This window comes from Fundulus heteroclitus, unplaced genomic scaffold, assembly GCF_011125445.2.
Source record: "Fundulus heteroclitus isolate FHET01 unplaced genomic scaffold, MU-UCD_Fhet_4.1 scaffold_161, whole genome shotgun sequence".
In the NCBI taxonomy this organism is placed as follows: Eukaryota; Metazoa; Chordata; class Actinopteri; order Cyprinodontiformes; family Fundulidae; genus Fundulus; species Fundulus heteroclitus.
In genome coordinates, this window is record NW_023396573.1 from 313,523 (window position 1) to 329,621 (window position 16,099).

General features: G+C 40.9%; 1 protein-coding gene across 7 annotated transcripts in view; it reads right to left on the bottom strand.

Annotated features, from left to right (window-relative positions):
* LOC105921694 (BBX high mobility group box domain containing) overlaps window positions 1–16,099 on the bottom strand; it is a 106,071-nt gene that overhangs the window by 62,331 nt on the left and 27,641 nt on the right. For 5 of the 7 annotated variants that reach the window (XM_036129376.1, XM_036129375.1, XM_036129373.1 and 2 more), the window contains one exon: window positions 6,717–6,782. The exons of the other annotated variants lie outside the window; for them this stretch is intronic. In XM_036129376.1, coding sequence (XP_035985269.1) covers window positions 6,717–6,782 — 66 coding nt within the window. The remainder of the gene's footprint in view (window positions 1–6,716; window positions 6,783–16,099) is intronic. 7 annotated transcript variants of the gene reach the window in all.

The window sequence follows — 16,099 nt, forward strand, 5'->3', positions numbered from 1 at the left end:
TGTTTTATATTTGCTTTAAAAATGTTAACTAAATTAATGACAACATTTTGTTATATGCCATTTCAGATTACCAATAAAAAGCTAGACAATAATTCTGCTTGGCTGAAGAAGTGTCAAACTTCGACATGGAGACAGAAGCCCAGGAAAAAAAGAAAGTAAGTTTTTGTATGGCACCAATTTCCAGTTCTAGAAAAAAAATCAAAACATTTCTTACTGAATCTCCACCTATAAAGCTTTAAGCCTAATAGCAACCTTTTTAGCTGCAAAGGAAAAGAGCATGGGTTCCTTAAAATAGATCTTTGTGTTGCTTCAATGTGAGTAGGAGATTGTAAAACATCAGCCTTTACTAAAGTTTTACTACATTGTGACTTGCACTTCGTTATTTGTCACCGCTGTGTGAAATTAAGTCGATACCTTCTTGATGAAACTAGTTCTTCTGTTGTCTTGTCTCACACACCACCTTCATAACATGCTCACACGTCTTGATAATGCACACGTAAAGGAGCAATAAGCATAATTTCATTCTTTTAAATGGAAAGAACTAAAAAATAGTTTTGAAAAGAACCATCTCAAAAGATGGAATATGGTATGACACCATACACCATCTCTCTTTCTTGTTCTCCAGTCTCTTGTTTACAAAGCTGGGCCATGCATGTATGTGCATATCAACAGCTGCCACTCAGGGCTTAGCCCCTCCCTCCCTTTAAAATGCTACCGCAGCATTTACCCACAGACGATCAGGACTCGTTATGACAACCAAAAAATAACAGTCTTTGACAAAGAAGTTGTCATATAAGGAAGGAGGAAAAAACAAGGATTAACCTTGCGTTTCCAAGGTTGAGAACATTTTCAGAACCGCAGCTCCAGTTTGACTCAGAGTTAGTGTTTCTCCTCCGGATATGTGAGTAACAGCATGAAGCAGGGTTCTTCCCAGAGGATGGAATAAGGGCTCAGTGCCGCTATACCCATTGCTCAGCGTGGCTATACTGATTTTCAAACCTAGGGTTTTTCTTATCCATTTTCCTGGATCATTTTCATCAAATTTATCAAAATTCCTCGGCCCGCGTTTCACTTTCCACAAGTGGCATTGTTTTCCAACGTAATCTCGGAGTACTGTCATCTTGCGATATTTTAGCGCAAGACTTGCATCTCATTGGTCAGTTGTTCTGTGACATGTTCAAATTAAGCGCTGTTATTGGTGGAAAACTGACCGCATGCAAAGCTTTAAAGAGCCATTTTTCATGGGCGAATTTCACAAACAACTTTTCCTGACTTTCTGTTCATCGATATGAGACGGATCAAAGCAAAACGCAAGCGCCACATGAACCCCGGTGATCAGAGGGTTATCTCTGCATTTTTGTTGCATTCTTGACGGTGACCACCGTTCGTGTGTTCAGAAAATCATCCCAATGTGCAGGGCGCTGCAGCAGACAGCCGTCTGGAGAGGGGGGTAACTACAATTTGTCATTGTAGCTATAATTACTTTGAAGTAGCAGACACCCTGTGGTGTCAAATTACATTACGTAGAAAGTGGTTTAGGACAGAGGTGTTGAGACTGTTTGCCATATAAAGGCAAACATTATGCATTTCCTTGCAAATGTTACCGTTCTACTGGCATTTGTACATATTGTTAGCAAAAAACATTTCATTTGACCGTAAAAAGGTTGTGAAGCCCTTGCATCACATCATCTATCGAAAGCTTCCTGTGCAGCATGACAGTGCGGAATGGGGGCTGCCTGGCAGAGGATGGAAAGGATCTAGCACTGGTGGGTGGGTTAGCACAGGGGATTGTGGGATGTTGACTAGATCTAGACACGGTTTTTGCTGCACAAGTTCAGAAAAGAGCCGGATGTATTGCCACAGATCCCACCCACCAGACCAGTGCACTGTTTGTCAGACTTCCACTTCAGGCAAACAATTCAGGAACATTAAATAAAAAACTCAGACTTATAAACTGTTTCTTTTCAAAAGTTGTGTCTATTTGCACACTTGTATATTCATGCAATTGCACGGTATGTTTTTCATCATTCTGTAAACTGACTTCTACCTATCTTTTTAACTTGTATATCACTTAATGTATACATTTTTGCTAATGACTATTTGCACACTTTTTAACCTCAGTGAGTGTTTTGTCTGATATAATAATGCAATTGAATAGTAATTTTCATCCCCTGTAAAGTAACGGTTCTTTTACTCAACATTTAAATCTTATCAGATACTAGGGACTATTTGCACACTTTTAGATCCTCAGGAAGTGTTGTCAGTGCATACAACTGTGTGAACATTATGTTCTGTTTGTGTATGTGTGTTATAGTCTTCTAAGCCAGTGTCTCACCAAAATTTCATTATGGTCACATGAGGACTACGATTCTTGATCACTGCTGCTTTTTTATTTATGTCTTGGATGTGATCACCACAAGTGCTTACAATGTTTTTTCTGTTTTAAGCAATTTTTAAAAGGTATATAGCCACGTTATATGCCTATACCAAAAAGACCAAAATCCAGTTGATTATGTACCGCATGGTGAGTCAAATCTGTTACTGCATGTACTTTCATAAAAACGATGTCACTTTGAAAGCAATTTCAATGTTGGCAGAATTACAACTTTTAGCTAAAATGGGTGTAAATTGTTTTATTCCATGAACATTGCTTAGCCTTGTTGACAAATTCTAAGCATGCAGTGACGTAACTCTGGTCACATGATGTTATACACAGAAAAGGCTATATTTACTAACAAATTGAGCAAATACAAAGCCGAAAATAACATACGACATAAGCAGGACATGATAATCTTTCAGAAAAACGTTGCATGCAACCAGAATGACTGGCCTATACATTTTAAAAATGTCAAACAACATGAATATCTAGCTTTAATATTTTTTTTAATACAGAGGTTTTCCTTTCATTTTTAAAAATTGTGAATAACTTCCGTCCGTCCGTCCGTTGTCTTCCGCTTATCCGGGGTCGGGTCGCGGGGGTAGCAGCTTCAGTAGGGAGGCCCAGACGTCCCTCTCCCCAGCCACTTGGGCCAGCTCCTCAGGAGGAATCCCAAGGCGTTCCCAGGCCAGCCGGGAGACATAGTCCCTCCAGCGTGTCCTGGGTCTTCCCCTGGGTCTCCTCCCGGTGGGACGTGCCCGGAACACCTCTCCAGGGAGGCGTCCAGGAGGCATCCTGACCAGATGCCCGAGCCACCTCAACTGGCTCCTCTCGACGTGGAGGAGCAGCGGCTCTACTCTGAGTCCTCCCCGGATGACTGAGCTCCTCACCCTATCTCTAAGGGAGAGCCCAGACACACTACGGAGAAAACTCATTTCAGCCGCTTGTATCCGGGATCTCGTTCTTTCGGTCACGACCCAAAGCTCGTGACCATAGATGAGGGTAGGAACGTAGATCGACCGGTAAATCGAGAGCTTCGCCTTTTGGCTCAGCTCTCTCTTCACCACAACGGATCGGTACAGCGCCCGCTTCACAGCAGACGCTGCACAAATCCGCCTGTCGATCTCCCGCTCCATCTTCCCCTCATTCGTGAACAAGACCCCAAGATACTTGAACTCCTCCACTAGGGGCAGGACATCCTCCCCAACCTGGAGAAGGCACTCTACCCTTTTCCGGTTCAAGACCATGGTCTCGGATTTGGAGGCACTGATCTTCATCCCGGCCGCTTCGCACTCGGCTGCGAACCGCTCCAGTGAGAGCTGTAGATCACGCCCTGATGAAGCCAATAGGACCACGTCATCCGCGAATAGCAGAGACGCAATCCTAAGGCCACCAAAGCGGATCCCCTCAACACCTTGGCTGCGCCTAGAAATTCTGTCCATAAAAGTTATGAACAGAATCGGTGACAAAGGGCAACCTTGGCGGAGTCCAACTCTCACCGGAAACGAGTCCGACTTACTGCCGGCAATGCGGACCAGACTCTGACACCGGTCGTACAGAGACCTGACAGCCCTTATTAAAGGGTCCGGTACTCCATACTCCCGGAGTACCCCCCACAGGATCCCCCGGGGGACACGGTCGAATGCCTTCTCCAGATCCACAAAGCACATGTAGACTGGTTGGGCAAACTCCCATGCCCCCTCAAGAATCCTGCTGAGGGTGTAGAGCTGGTCCAGTGTTCCACGGCCAGGACGAAAACCACACTGCTCTTCCTGAATCCGAGATTCGACTATCCGACGGACCCTCCTTTCCAGAACCCCTGAATAGACCTTACCAGGGAGGCTTAAGAGTGTGATTCCTCTGTAGTTGGAACACACCCTCCGGTCCCCCTTTTTAAATAGGGGGACCACCACCCCAGTCTGCCAATCCAGGGGAACTGCCCCCGATGTCCACGCAATGTTGCAGAGCCGCGTTAACCAACACAGCCCCACAACATCCAGAGTGAATAACTTACGTAAGACAAAAGACTGCATTAAAACCGATGCTTGGTATAGATTGTAACTGTAGCCTGAATATTTAGACGTCTGGCAGAAAACTTTCACCTAACGTAGATATTGTGTTTCATATGAACGTTGGGCGAACGTCTGTTGATGACGTCGCAGACATAAGAAAGAATGAAAGAAAGAAAGATTTTGCTTATAAAGTATAAACCCATATGAGAATATGAAAATCATACTGCAACATTATTCCAGAGTCCCTGATGGAGCCCTTCATCCTTCCCCCCTCTACCCCTCTCACAGAAAGTGCTCCTTCAAATAAATAAGTAAACAGACATGAGCATGAGCCCCAAGATGTATAGCAGCATCAACTACATCAAAATTAAAAGTTATCCTTTTGGAAAGGAAAAAATACAGAAATGACAAGATAGGGGAAGAAAACAAATTTCAAGATATTTAACGCGAGTGTAACTGTGAGGCTTATAATTATGCTTTGAGCTAAATAAGGCTATCTTGTTTGCTGCACTAGCACAGGATGACAACATCAACTTGCATCAAAATGAAAAGTTATCCTTCTGTAAGTACAAAAGAAAGTAAAAAGTATGACCAAGAGAAAGGAAAACAAGACAGTGGTGATGGCTTATTGTGGCTCATTTAGCTCAAAGCAATAGATCTTAATACAGTTTTAACCTAGCCAGGCCCATGCTATGTACCTGGCTGTAAAGTCTATAACTTGTAACAAGTTTGCTGAATGCAAAAATTGTCTAAAACAATAGCTTTCCATTTTTTTACTCATAAAAGTTGTTTTCAAACAGCCGAGCAAAGAATGCTAAATTATTGACTGAATGTGCAAGAATGTTTGCTAGAGCAACTAAATTAATGTACATAGTAGGTGTTTGTTGTTGTATTTGGTGTAGGGGTTTTATCGTATTAAAGGTATAGTGAACAATCTTTTTCGGCTTTGAGTTATGGGGGGTTCATCTTATCAATTGGTTGTGCCACAGACCAATCATTGTGATGTTCACACCTAATGTCAATGTGTGTGCTTGTTCCTTGCTAGTTTTCTCTTGCTGGCTACACACTTCTAGCGTCTGTGTCCAATGAGCTACTGTTTCAGCTGTTCATTGTAGATCCACTGCACTCACTATGTACTTAGAAAATAGCTAAAGAGTCGAAAGACGCAAACTATCTTACAAGTTTATAAGAAGACAGGGTTTCCCGCAGCACTATCTTGGCGAGGTGGCCGCCTCACGCCTAACTCACACTACCGCCTCGGCAACATTCAAAAAAAAAAAAAAAAAAAAAAAAAAAAACTAACTCAATATGCTTGCATGTTTATTTGACGTGAACACGCGGTTCTTTGTTGTTGCTTTCGCCCGTGCATATAGCGAATGGGAGGGAAGCAACAGGCAAAAACACATGGATGCGCACCCCCCCGCCAGTCGGTCCGCGCAAAACTTGTCGTCCCCTCCCCCGCTCCGCCAGTCGGTCCGCGCAAAACTTGTCGTCCCCTCCCCTCCCCCTCCCCCCCAATTTACCACCTCACCTAAGCAAATTCCTGCGGGAAACACTGGAAGAGCAAGGCCTTAGAACAAAAAGTAAGACCACAGTGCAGTGGATTTGGGAGATTGTTTCACCTGAGCCCCCTTAAAGAGCAAAACAGGTAGGACGGTCTTGCACATGGGCACTTATTCAAAAATTTACTTGGGTGTTTTTTAGTTACATTTCCAGAAAAAAATTCCACTATACCTGTAAATGACAAAATGTTTAACATTCTGGTGTGCACTTTGTAATAATTTGAATTAAAAGTTTACATTTTACATTTGTCAGTGCTGGATTCAATTTATGTGATAAACCTGGTCTGAGGGCCCCCTTGGAATTTTTTGCTAGAGGCCCCAAGAGACCCTTGCAGCGCCACTGCTCTCATCTTAAATGTCTACGCTGCCAAACCAGACATTCTGAACAAGACAGACTGATTGACATAAACATTACAGACACAAGAACAATTAATGAATTTCACAATTCCTCAGTAGGAACACCATAACCTTCATATGTTTGTAAGTTTGATAGAATGGGTAATACTGGCTCTTAGGTTGATTGATATAGCTGCTTCAAATGAATAAAGAACATTTGAAAAAAACAACACAATCTTGCCTCTGCCTATTTTCTTCATTCTGTAATTCTGCTTTTCTCTTAAAATGATGACAAAACTAATCATGTTGAAACTGACATCAAAGATTTGTTTTTGCTAACAGAAAGTGTTCAGTTTTTAGCCATTGAGACACAGTTACATTGTTGTCTTTATGTTATACTAAATTAACTTTTTAAAATAATTCACTTACCTCAGCAAGCTGAAAGAGAGCCGACTGTCTATAAGGTTTTCCTTCAAGGACGCCTGACAGGGAAGACTACGAACACACCATGACAATCAGTTATCCAACGTGTCACTTCCTGTCATTATAGAACTTTTATGTGTGATTACAACAAACTGAACAATATTTATCTGGATTGTAGATAAAGGCTGGTTCACACAGCAGGATAATTAGCCTAATTTTTGTCTCGAGCTTCCCCTTCCGACAGGCCCTGACTATCGGTGTGGCTATTAACATAATCTTAAGAGATATTCCTGCCATGTGTGGTGTCTATCACCATTGTTCTTCCTTGTTATCCATGTTTATTTACTCTGAACTCACATTTGAGCTTGAGAGGTTTTTTTTATTATTCTTTATCGTTATGTGTGGTGTCTCACAGGCGTTGAAGATTGGCCAACTATGTAAAACTCTTGCTGTGTGAACCAGCCTTAAGGGGAAACCTTCAGCAGTTAAACATCAATCCATCCATCCACCTGCTTAATCCCTCATGGTAATCAATTAACTCAGATGAAATAGATAAACCCAAACAGTTGGAGCTATTAATTAAAAGTTGTTTTAAGTAGTAGAGGCAACTTTTTAAAAGTCCACAAATTTATAGGATAGCAGGAAGATGGCAAACTTTCACTGAATAGTGAATTATTTGTCAAATCTACCACTAACTTATAGAGTAAAAATTCCAGTTTTACAACAAAAAAATTTTAACATCTGTTATCCAAAGTCCTCATCAGCTCTACCAGAGGGAACTGATGTGTGCAACTATATCTGTTAACAGATAAACATAAAAACTGTTTAGATCAATTAAATATGTGGCAATAAAAAAAGTCTGGAATACTGATGAGCACAGTGGCTCCAACATAAGTCTGAAGAGACATGTGATGATGTCATAGTAAATTTCTGGGAGCTTAAAAGCTAGCACAAACGTATTGTTTGCTCAAGAGATATTTTTCTGGAGATTCTGTGAGTGTGTAGGTCTGTGCAATGTTATTCAGTGTAATATGGATGCAGTCATTGGCCAGCTTGTCCAAGAAGCTCATCAAAAACAAACATGGCAGACATTCCTGTCATTTTAAAGACAGGAAATAAATATTTATGGAAATATTTGAATAATTATTGCTACAAGTGTTAATATGCTGACTCTATGCCCTTTCTAGTGTCCATTTTTATGTGTATACGTTATCTTGTTCAGCTCAAGTGATCAAATAATAAAGCAAACCCAGATGTTATGGTTTCATACGCTGTAAATAAAGGCTTTAATACAGGGTAGTCAAACCGTTTTACAGTAGCAGGCCACACACTATCAGGTAGGAGGGTGCACTTATGCCGGTGCCCGAGCCCCAGAGGGGAGAATTTTGAAAAATAGTCTCCCTGATCTATTTTGGAAGCTTTCAAGACAGGTGATTATTTAAAGAATAGAGTCAGAGTGCATGTTTTAAATTTAATAAAAGGCAAAAAAAGAAGTGAATGATAAATTCTTCAAAAACATTATTTTTTCACATGATGTTATCATCATGTTCTAACGAGGTAAGGTAATCTCTATTTGCATAAAATTAGTTTAATTTGAATTACTAGCACCACATAAAACAAATCAGATTAGGTGAGGTCTATTCATAGTGCTTCGCACAGCACTGCCTCCCAATGCAAATGCATGGGCAGGGCCTATTACTATTCACCTCTAAACGGACTATATCTTTTTAGGCGCCTGCCATAGCGTTTGCAATGAGGAGGCAGTGCTGTGCTTCGCACAACACTGCCTCCCATGCACATGCATGGAGGCACCTATTACTATGCACCTCTAAAGGCGTCTCTTATCTTATTCTTTATTTTTCATCCGTCAAGATTGCTGCGGCCCGAACCGTAGCATGCACCCCCACAATATAGGTATCAAAACATGCGGCTCGATTACGAGATGTGTGCTATTACTTTTATTGGGGTTTCGAGTTACCATGGCAACGCAGTTAGCGAAAAACCACCCCCAAAAAACCCATAGGAATGAATGGAGTCGGGTAGAAAGAAAAGCCCCAAAAAAGCCTCCAAATGACCACTTTCAACGCTGTACTGTGTCGTCATGCTTTCACCTACGAACACTGTTTAACTTCCAGTTTGTAGATATATCTGTGAACTACTCAGAAGTGAAAACGGGATGTGGTTATCTTTTATCGTCTCTTCACAGTTACTCCTCAAAGCTCATGTCCAAAAATCAGCGAAATCATCGTTTACAATGAAAGTCAATGACGGAATTCTCCAACCGCCAGAGTGGCCCACTCTAGCTTTTTAAAGATTTCAAAACTCCGAACAACTTGAGCTTACTCGCTTAATCTTCACTCTACGTAGAAAAATTATACATCAAATGTAGGTATTTTTGTCAGGATTCGGGAAATGTAACCCATATTGGTGTGGCATTTATAGATTTTTCGCAAATCACCTCAGAATGACACAAACCCGAAACCTTCCCCTATTCATTTCCTATGGAGCTGTTTTGAAAAATGACGTCTGAAAATCCAAAACATCACATGTTTTCGCATCGTCGCTATTCCTAAACCGTTTTATGTAGAGGCATGATACTTTCACATATGAATGTCCCAACCCTTCTGGCACTCACAAAAAAGGAATTTTGTGGATAACTGTTACGATTTTTCCGCAGGAACAATTTGTTCGGGAGTAGCTAATGTGCAAAATCCTAAAAACGCTTTGGAGCTGCATTTTCCCACATCATCCACTTTATTACATCATCGCTGTGCCTACACCGATTCTTGTACAAACATAAAAATGAGTACCATATTCCTCAAAAGTCTGCTGATACTCACAGTGAAAGAATTATTTTGATATCTCTTATACTTTTTGAGCTACAGCGATTTGTTCGGGACCGTTTTTAGAGGATTTCTGAAATTCCATAAAAATCCCCTTTATATCATAATTTTTTACGCCTTTATTAAACTTTTTCCAGCAAAAAAACGATAGCCTGTCGTCTTCCCCTATCCGTTACGAAATACACACAGAAATAATTACGTCTCTACCATTTACGGATCAGGAGATATGAAGTGTTGTGCGAGGCAATGTCCTCCATTCTATTTCAATGAGGCAGAGTCTGAGCAAAGTGTCTGCACTTGAGTAGACGGGCCAGCTGCAGGTGTGAGTGAGTTTCCACAACGACGGAACTCTGAGGGCCAGCGGGAGACTCCCCAGTACAGGATTTGGACCAAACTGACAGAGGGAGGTCTCACCAACTTCTGCTTCACAGAGTCTGTTTTTACTTTAGAGAGAAAGCTCCACAAGAAATTTGGGCTACGTCGCATAAAGCATCTCCATGCTATGAGGTGTCAAACATCCAATGCTTTTCAATGGGGGACCAAACCCCTTATGGTCCCAATAATGCATGCCCATATATGGAGCTACAGTATAGCTCAGATGGAAAGTGCAGGCTTTGCGTGTAAGAGGTCATGGGATCGAATCTCGGTGTGGGACACTTAGAGTTTTGTATTATAATCCCCACAGTATGTATAACAAAACATGTGTGCTGATCATATGAAGTATTTTATTGTACCACCCGCCATTTTGAGTTACCATGGCAATATTATAAACAACGTATTTTCTCCCTATTTGAGGCACATCCCAGTACAGGATTTGGACCAAACTGACAGAGTACAATCACCCGGTGATACTGAACACAACCATGCTAGCAACTAACGGTTAGCATGTTGCAAACCGGAAGTAGCTCTAGGAAGCTTGTACAAACTTCTGCTTGACAGATTTGGTGAATTTTAGGATTTTCTCCCTTTTTAGGAACTTCTCAGTACAGGATTTCAATCAGACTAACAGAGTAACATCACCCGGTGATACTGAACACAACCATGCTAGCAGCTAACCGTTAGCATGTTGCTAACCAGAAGTAGCTTTAGGAAGGTCCTATCAACTTCTGCTTAGCCAGGGTTCTTCTGCCTTTACAGACAGAGAGAGGGCTGCAGCTGTCAATGAGTCTCCATGACAACGCTGCTAGCAAGAGGCTCCTAGGAGGTCCATTGACTTAACATGGCACCTTTCGACGGCCGCTGCGGGGGCTGTCAAGACCGTAGGAAGCTGAAATTTGCAGTGTTGCTTCCTGTTGCTATTTCTGACGGTACGCACCAAGTGGCAGGCGCCTTGCTAAATTTCTTCAGAAATTTTCTAGTTATTATTATTCACAGTTCTGTTCTAAAAACGATCGTAACATTTCCTCACGAACAAAGTTAAATTTTTATGATAAAAATACAGGGTTGGAATTTGAAATTGAATTTACATGTTGAATTTATATTGTTCTTTCGAAATCTCTTATCTCAGTTTAATTTCACTTGCACTCATCACACACACGATATCACATCATCGGCGAGGATTCTAGAGACGAAAACAAAATGCATACCCTGAAAAACTTTGATAATTTGCTGCTGTAATATTATATTCTATTATATGTAATATTATAGATTTTTCTGAATAAAAAGCTAACAGATGTGCATAATCAAAAAATATCAGAAATACAATTATAGAGCATTCAGTATTGTAAGAAAGCCCACACTGTTTCTGGATAAATACATTACCGTATGAGTTTGAGTATCCGTTTTATGACTCTTTCCTTGTAAGTTTGAAATGTCCCATGCTCTGGAATGCACCATAGCTTTCTGACGGTTGCGAATGCATCACACTGGTCTATGAACGCGGTGCTGTGTAGATTTACGTTTGATCTTCCGCTTAAGACAAAGCTTTGCAGTTTCAAAACTCACGTCGGTTCTCATGGTTTTATTGCAGTATTCGGCATAACACCGGTCTGTGTTTTGATCGGAAAAGTAGCATCTCGGTTGGAACAAGGAACCCAATCACTCGTTAATGTTGCTCTCAGTGGAGACAGATGCTAAGGTGATTCTTGGGATGTATAATCAGGGAAATGTAGGCAGCGGCAAGAGCTGCTATAGACGCCGATTTGCCGCCATTGACCGGCTACTTTTGACTGCCCTGTTAATAGAAAACATTCTTTCCTTTGATGTACCACTCATGAATTAATGATTTTTATCCATCCATTCATTCTCTGTACCTGCTTGTTCTTTCAGACTCATGGGATGGAGGTGGAAGGCGGAATCTTAAATGATTTTTAAGTAGTCAAAAAATTATTTACTAGATGAATAAAAAAGCTGCTAAAGGCAGCTCTAAAGCTAAGCTAAACAGACCAACACCTGCATGTGATATGAAAGAATAAAAACAACTATCAAAGGTATTTAGCAGGGAGGTTTTGTAATACAAATTTATTTGACACTCCTCTACACATCATTATATTGCTACAACTTCTCATCTGAAGAGAATTTAAGCCTGGTTTATGCTTGACGCATCTGCGAGGGCCGCATGGCCATATGTCACTTTGGCTACTGCACCCCTCTGTGCAGCCAAATGTTTCCACTCCACACACCTAGAAAAATTCCAAACTACGCGGAAAGTCCTGCGTGGAAAAACATGCCCGACGAGCAACCACTTTGTCTGATGGAGTTTCGTAAATATTGACATCTTTATGTTTCGGCCCATAAAGATCATTGTGATCAACAAGTTGTTAACAACTCCTGAAGATAAATCACCGTCACTTTTAGAAGAAAGAAAAAGGCTTCAAATGTTGGAAATGGTATTTTCTATTTATACTTGTGGTGGGGTGTAGGACGCTTGGCGTAGGACTGCAACACTGCCCTCTAGAGTCTAGGAGAATAGACCTACTTCGAAGGAAAGGCACTCAGAGCATAAATGTTGCAGACGTTGTGTCTGCACAGAAAGTATGTGCGTCATGCATAAACCAGCTTTTACTGTCATTATTATTTGTCCAGGTTGTAGGTCAAGGTCAGTTAAAGACATGAGACCAGAAAACACACTCGCTTTGTGAGTTGAGAGTCGATGTCCTGGAGGGACATCTGTGTGCCTGGGGGAGATGTGCACAGACATTTATACGTAGACGCCTCATTGGGCGCAGGTTTGCACGTCAACGTTACCGCTATATTGTATGTGGCAGAAAGTAGTGAACGTCTATGTTCCCTGTGTATATGTTTTAAGTATTTAGATAGAAAGATATAGATGGAGCTTACATATACTTGTATATATACTTGTATATATATATACACGTGTGTGTGTGTGTGTGTGTGTGTGTGTATATATATGTGCTGCCTTGACAGCATTTTTTCTTTGATATTTTAAGGATATTGCGTTAATGGCGTTGTAAGTTATTTGTAATTGCAATAAGTTATAATGCTTTTATTTTGAAGGATTACTGTGTTGTTCGCAACGAACTTCCTGTTTGATCATTTCCGTTTTTTTCCGTGAGCTGCAGCAAGCATGGCTGAATGTGTTTTGTCTTCAGCATCTAATCCTGTGCCATCCGCTAGAAATTAAGTTGAAGCAATGCTGTAAGTGTTATTTTCTGATAAAAGACATGTTGTGTAGGATGTATCAGATATCATTTTGTTAAGATGCTAATGTTTAGTTATGGGGCGGATATTCTTGTTTAACCATCCATAGTGAATTGCATATAACTGCAGAGTTTATGTATGTGCTGTAAGTTTCTTTGGACACATAACTAAGTTTGTATTGTTTGTGTATTTGTTCTGTTTACAGTTTTCACCCAGCTTATGATAAGGGGAAGTCAACAGTAAATGCTCAATCTTACTACACGTCTCCCTCTCATCAATTTGCTGTGGTTTACCTCAGTGTTTAGTCGGAGTTGTTACACTTTTGGATGAGAACACTATATATATATATATATATATATATATATATATATATATATATATATATATATATATATATATATATATATATATATATTTTAATTGATAGAGATTGGCAGCCAGATTGGCTTTTGATCGATGTTTTGATTGATGTGCATATATAGATTTATTCTAAATAAACGGGTGTATCTCTCCATGCTTCCCATGCTTTTGGTAGCATCGTAGGTATGTTAACAACGTTAATAAACCTGACAAGGAGTCATCTGTCTTCATAGTCTTGATGTTGAGGAGGCGTTTAACTGGCGTTTAACTGACTGTCAAGCCATATAGATGATTCATATGATGAGGACAGCACAGAGAGAAATATATATATGTGTATGTGTTATAAATCTAAAAATCCATAGGTTAAATCTAAACATTGTGGTCTTCATTATTTCATAAAACCATGTGAACCTTTTAAGATCTGGTATAGACACAGATTAGGAAAAGACTTTTTGGGGGAGTTTTAAAGAGATAAAATTACTAATATGAGAAAAAAGTCATAGGAGAATAAAGTAAAAAAAAAGGACAAAAGTGGTAATATTATGAGAAAAACGTCATAATATGACAATTAAGGGGGAACATTTCCAGAATAGTCATAGTTTGCAGAACTATCTTGGAGTATCTCCACTATCTCCTGAAGTAATAGGGCCAGGTTAGATTCTTAAAATTATTTTTATGCTTTACCAGAATAAAGTGAGGAGAATGAAGCCAAAGGGATACGAAAATAAATTTGTAATATTACAAAAATGAAAATATTACAAATATAAAGTATATTCTGAGATTAAAGTCCCTCTGACACTATTTAAGTGCTTGAGTCTAACTGCCACATTCAACATGGCGGACGCTCTGACTCATCCGCAGCATAGGCAGAACCCGCCCAACGAGGCATCTACATATATAATGTCTATGGATATGTGTCCCTCTACACCAGGTAGTAGCTCCTCTTGACCCTGGAAAAATGGAAGTCCCACTGGAAATGATCCTCATCCACAAACAGCTACAGGGGGTGGTACTCTCCGCACCGGGTTTGTCTCTGGAGGATCTGGTGGACCCAGGGACGCCAACGACATTGCTCGGATTTCCAAATTATATACTAAAACCGTGACCATCTCCGTCGCTCTTTGAGTTTAAAAGACAGGAGGGGTCGGCAAGTGGACAGACGCTCCTTACCCCTGCCCATTTGATGTGGGTAGGGGGGAAATGGCTGTGTTGTTAGCGCATTGTCAGAGTGACTTGTTTGTGAGAGAGAAGCGAAATGCCAAGCATCCAATAGCAGGGGATCAATGCGAAAAACTGGCCCGATCTCGTTCGGTGTGAACACACCATTAGGGAGTGGCTGGAGAGCATTCTGGAGCTAGAATTCTTGCACAGGGACCCAGAGTGGCAATCTATGGGAGTCAAACCAGGAACTTTACAGCCTCTCCAGAATGTAAGTGCAATGCTTATGAAGGGGGGAAAAAATCATAACCTACAATATTTCTGTGGGGAAAAAGTGATTTCCTTCCACAATGTGGTGTGTCATGCCTTGAAAAAGTGGAGTTCAACTTTTCTATCCACAGCCAGGCCTGAATAGTGACAAACTTTCTCTCAATGGACTCCTGGGTATGGCAGAGCATTAGCTGGACGCACACCTTCATCCTCTGTAATTCTTTGACAATAATTCCTGTTTAAAATATATCCTGATACATCAAACTACATACAATATCCTCGTAAAAGCTTGCCTATGCCGTCGGAACTTGGTAAAATGAGTAAAGGTCATGGTAAATCTTTACAAGTGTAGACTTCGGGGCATCCAAAGAAAGCAGAAAAGCTAATGCTAGCGCGAATATGGAAGACCCAAGAGACACAGCAGGGGTTGAAATAAACCACGCTCCAGTCCTCGAGGCAATTAAAGACTTAAAAGCTGACTTCTCAAACAGATTGGATGGAGTACTCACTGCAATAGAAGAAATGAGAACAGCAGTCGAAAAATGCATGAAGCAATGCTGAGACTCGCATATCGGATACTGAGGGCACATTGGCTAATCTCCAAGCAAAAGTTCAGAATTTGGAACACAAAAACATGGTCATGGAAGATAAGATAATAGATTTGGAAAAAATATCCAGAAGAGCTAACCTGAGAGTGGTGAACCTGCTGGAGAAAGCAGAAGGTGCGGATCCCTGTGCTTTTCTGGAAACTTGGGCCCTGAAGACACTTGATATTCCCCACCTCAAGTCAAAGAAGTTCCTGGAGCAGGCACACCGCATCGGCCCTAGGTGTGAGCCTAACACTCGTCCAAGGACACTTATTATGAAGTTCCTCATCGACAGATACAAGGCATTGGTGGTGAAAGCTCTGAAAATTAAGAAGCAAGCCCTCTATGATGGTAAGCCGGTTCGATTTTACCTGGACATGGCTGCTGAGCTTCATAAGAAACAAAAGGAGTTTGATTCAGCTAGATGACAGTTCCGCAAGATGGGGATCAGACACAGCACACTTTTTCCGACCAAACTGTTTGCTACCTACAAGGATAAAACCCAAACTTTTGCTAAGTCGGAGGAAATGGAGACTTTCGTACATCAGATCCCAGAGGAAGACAACACAGG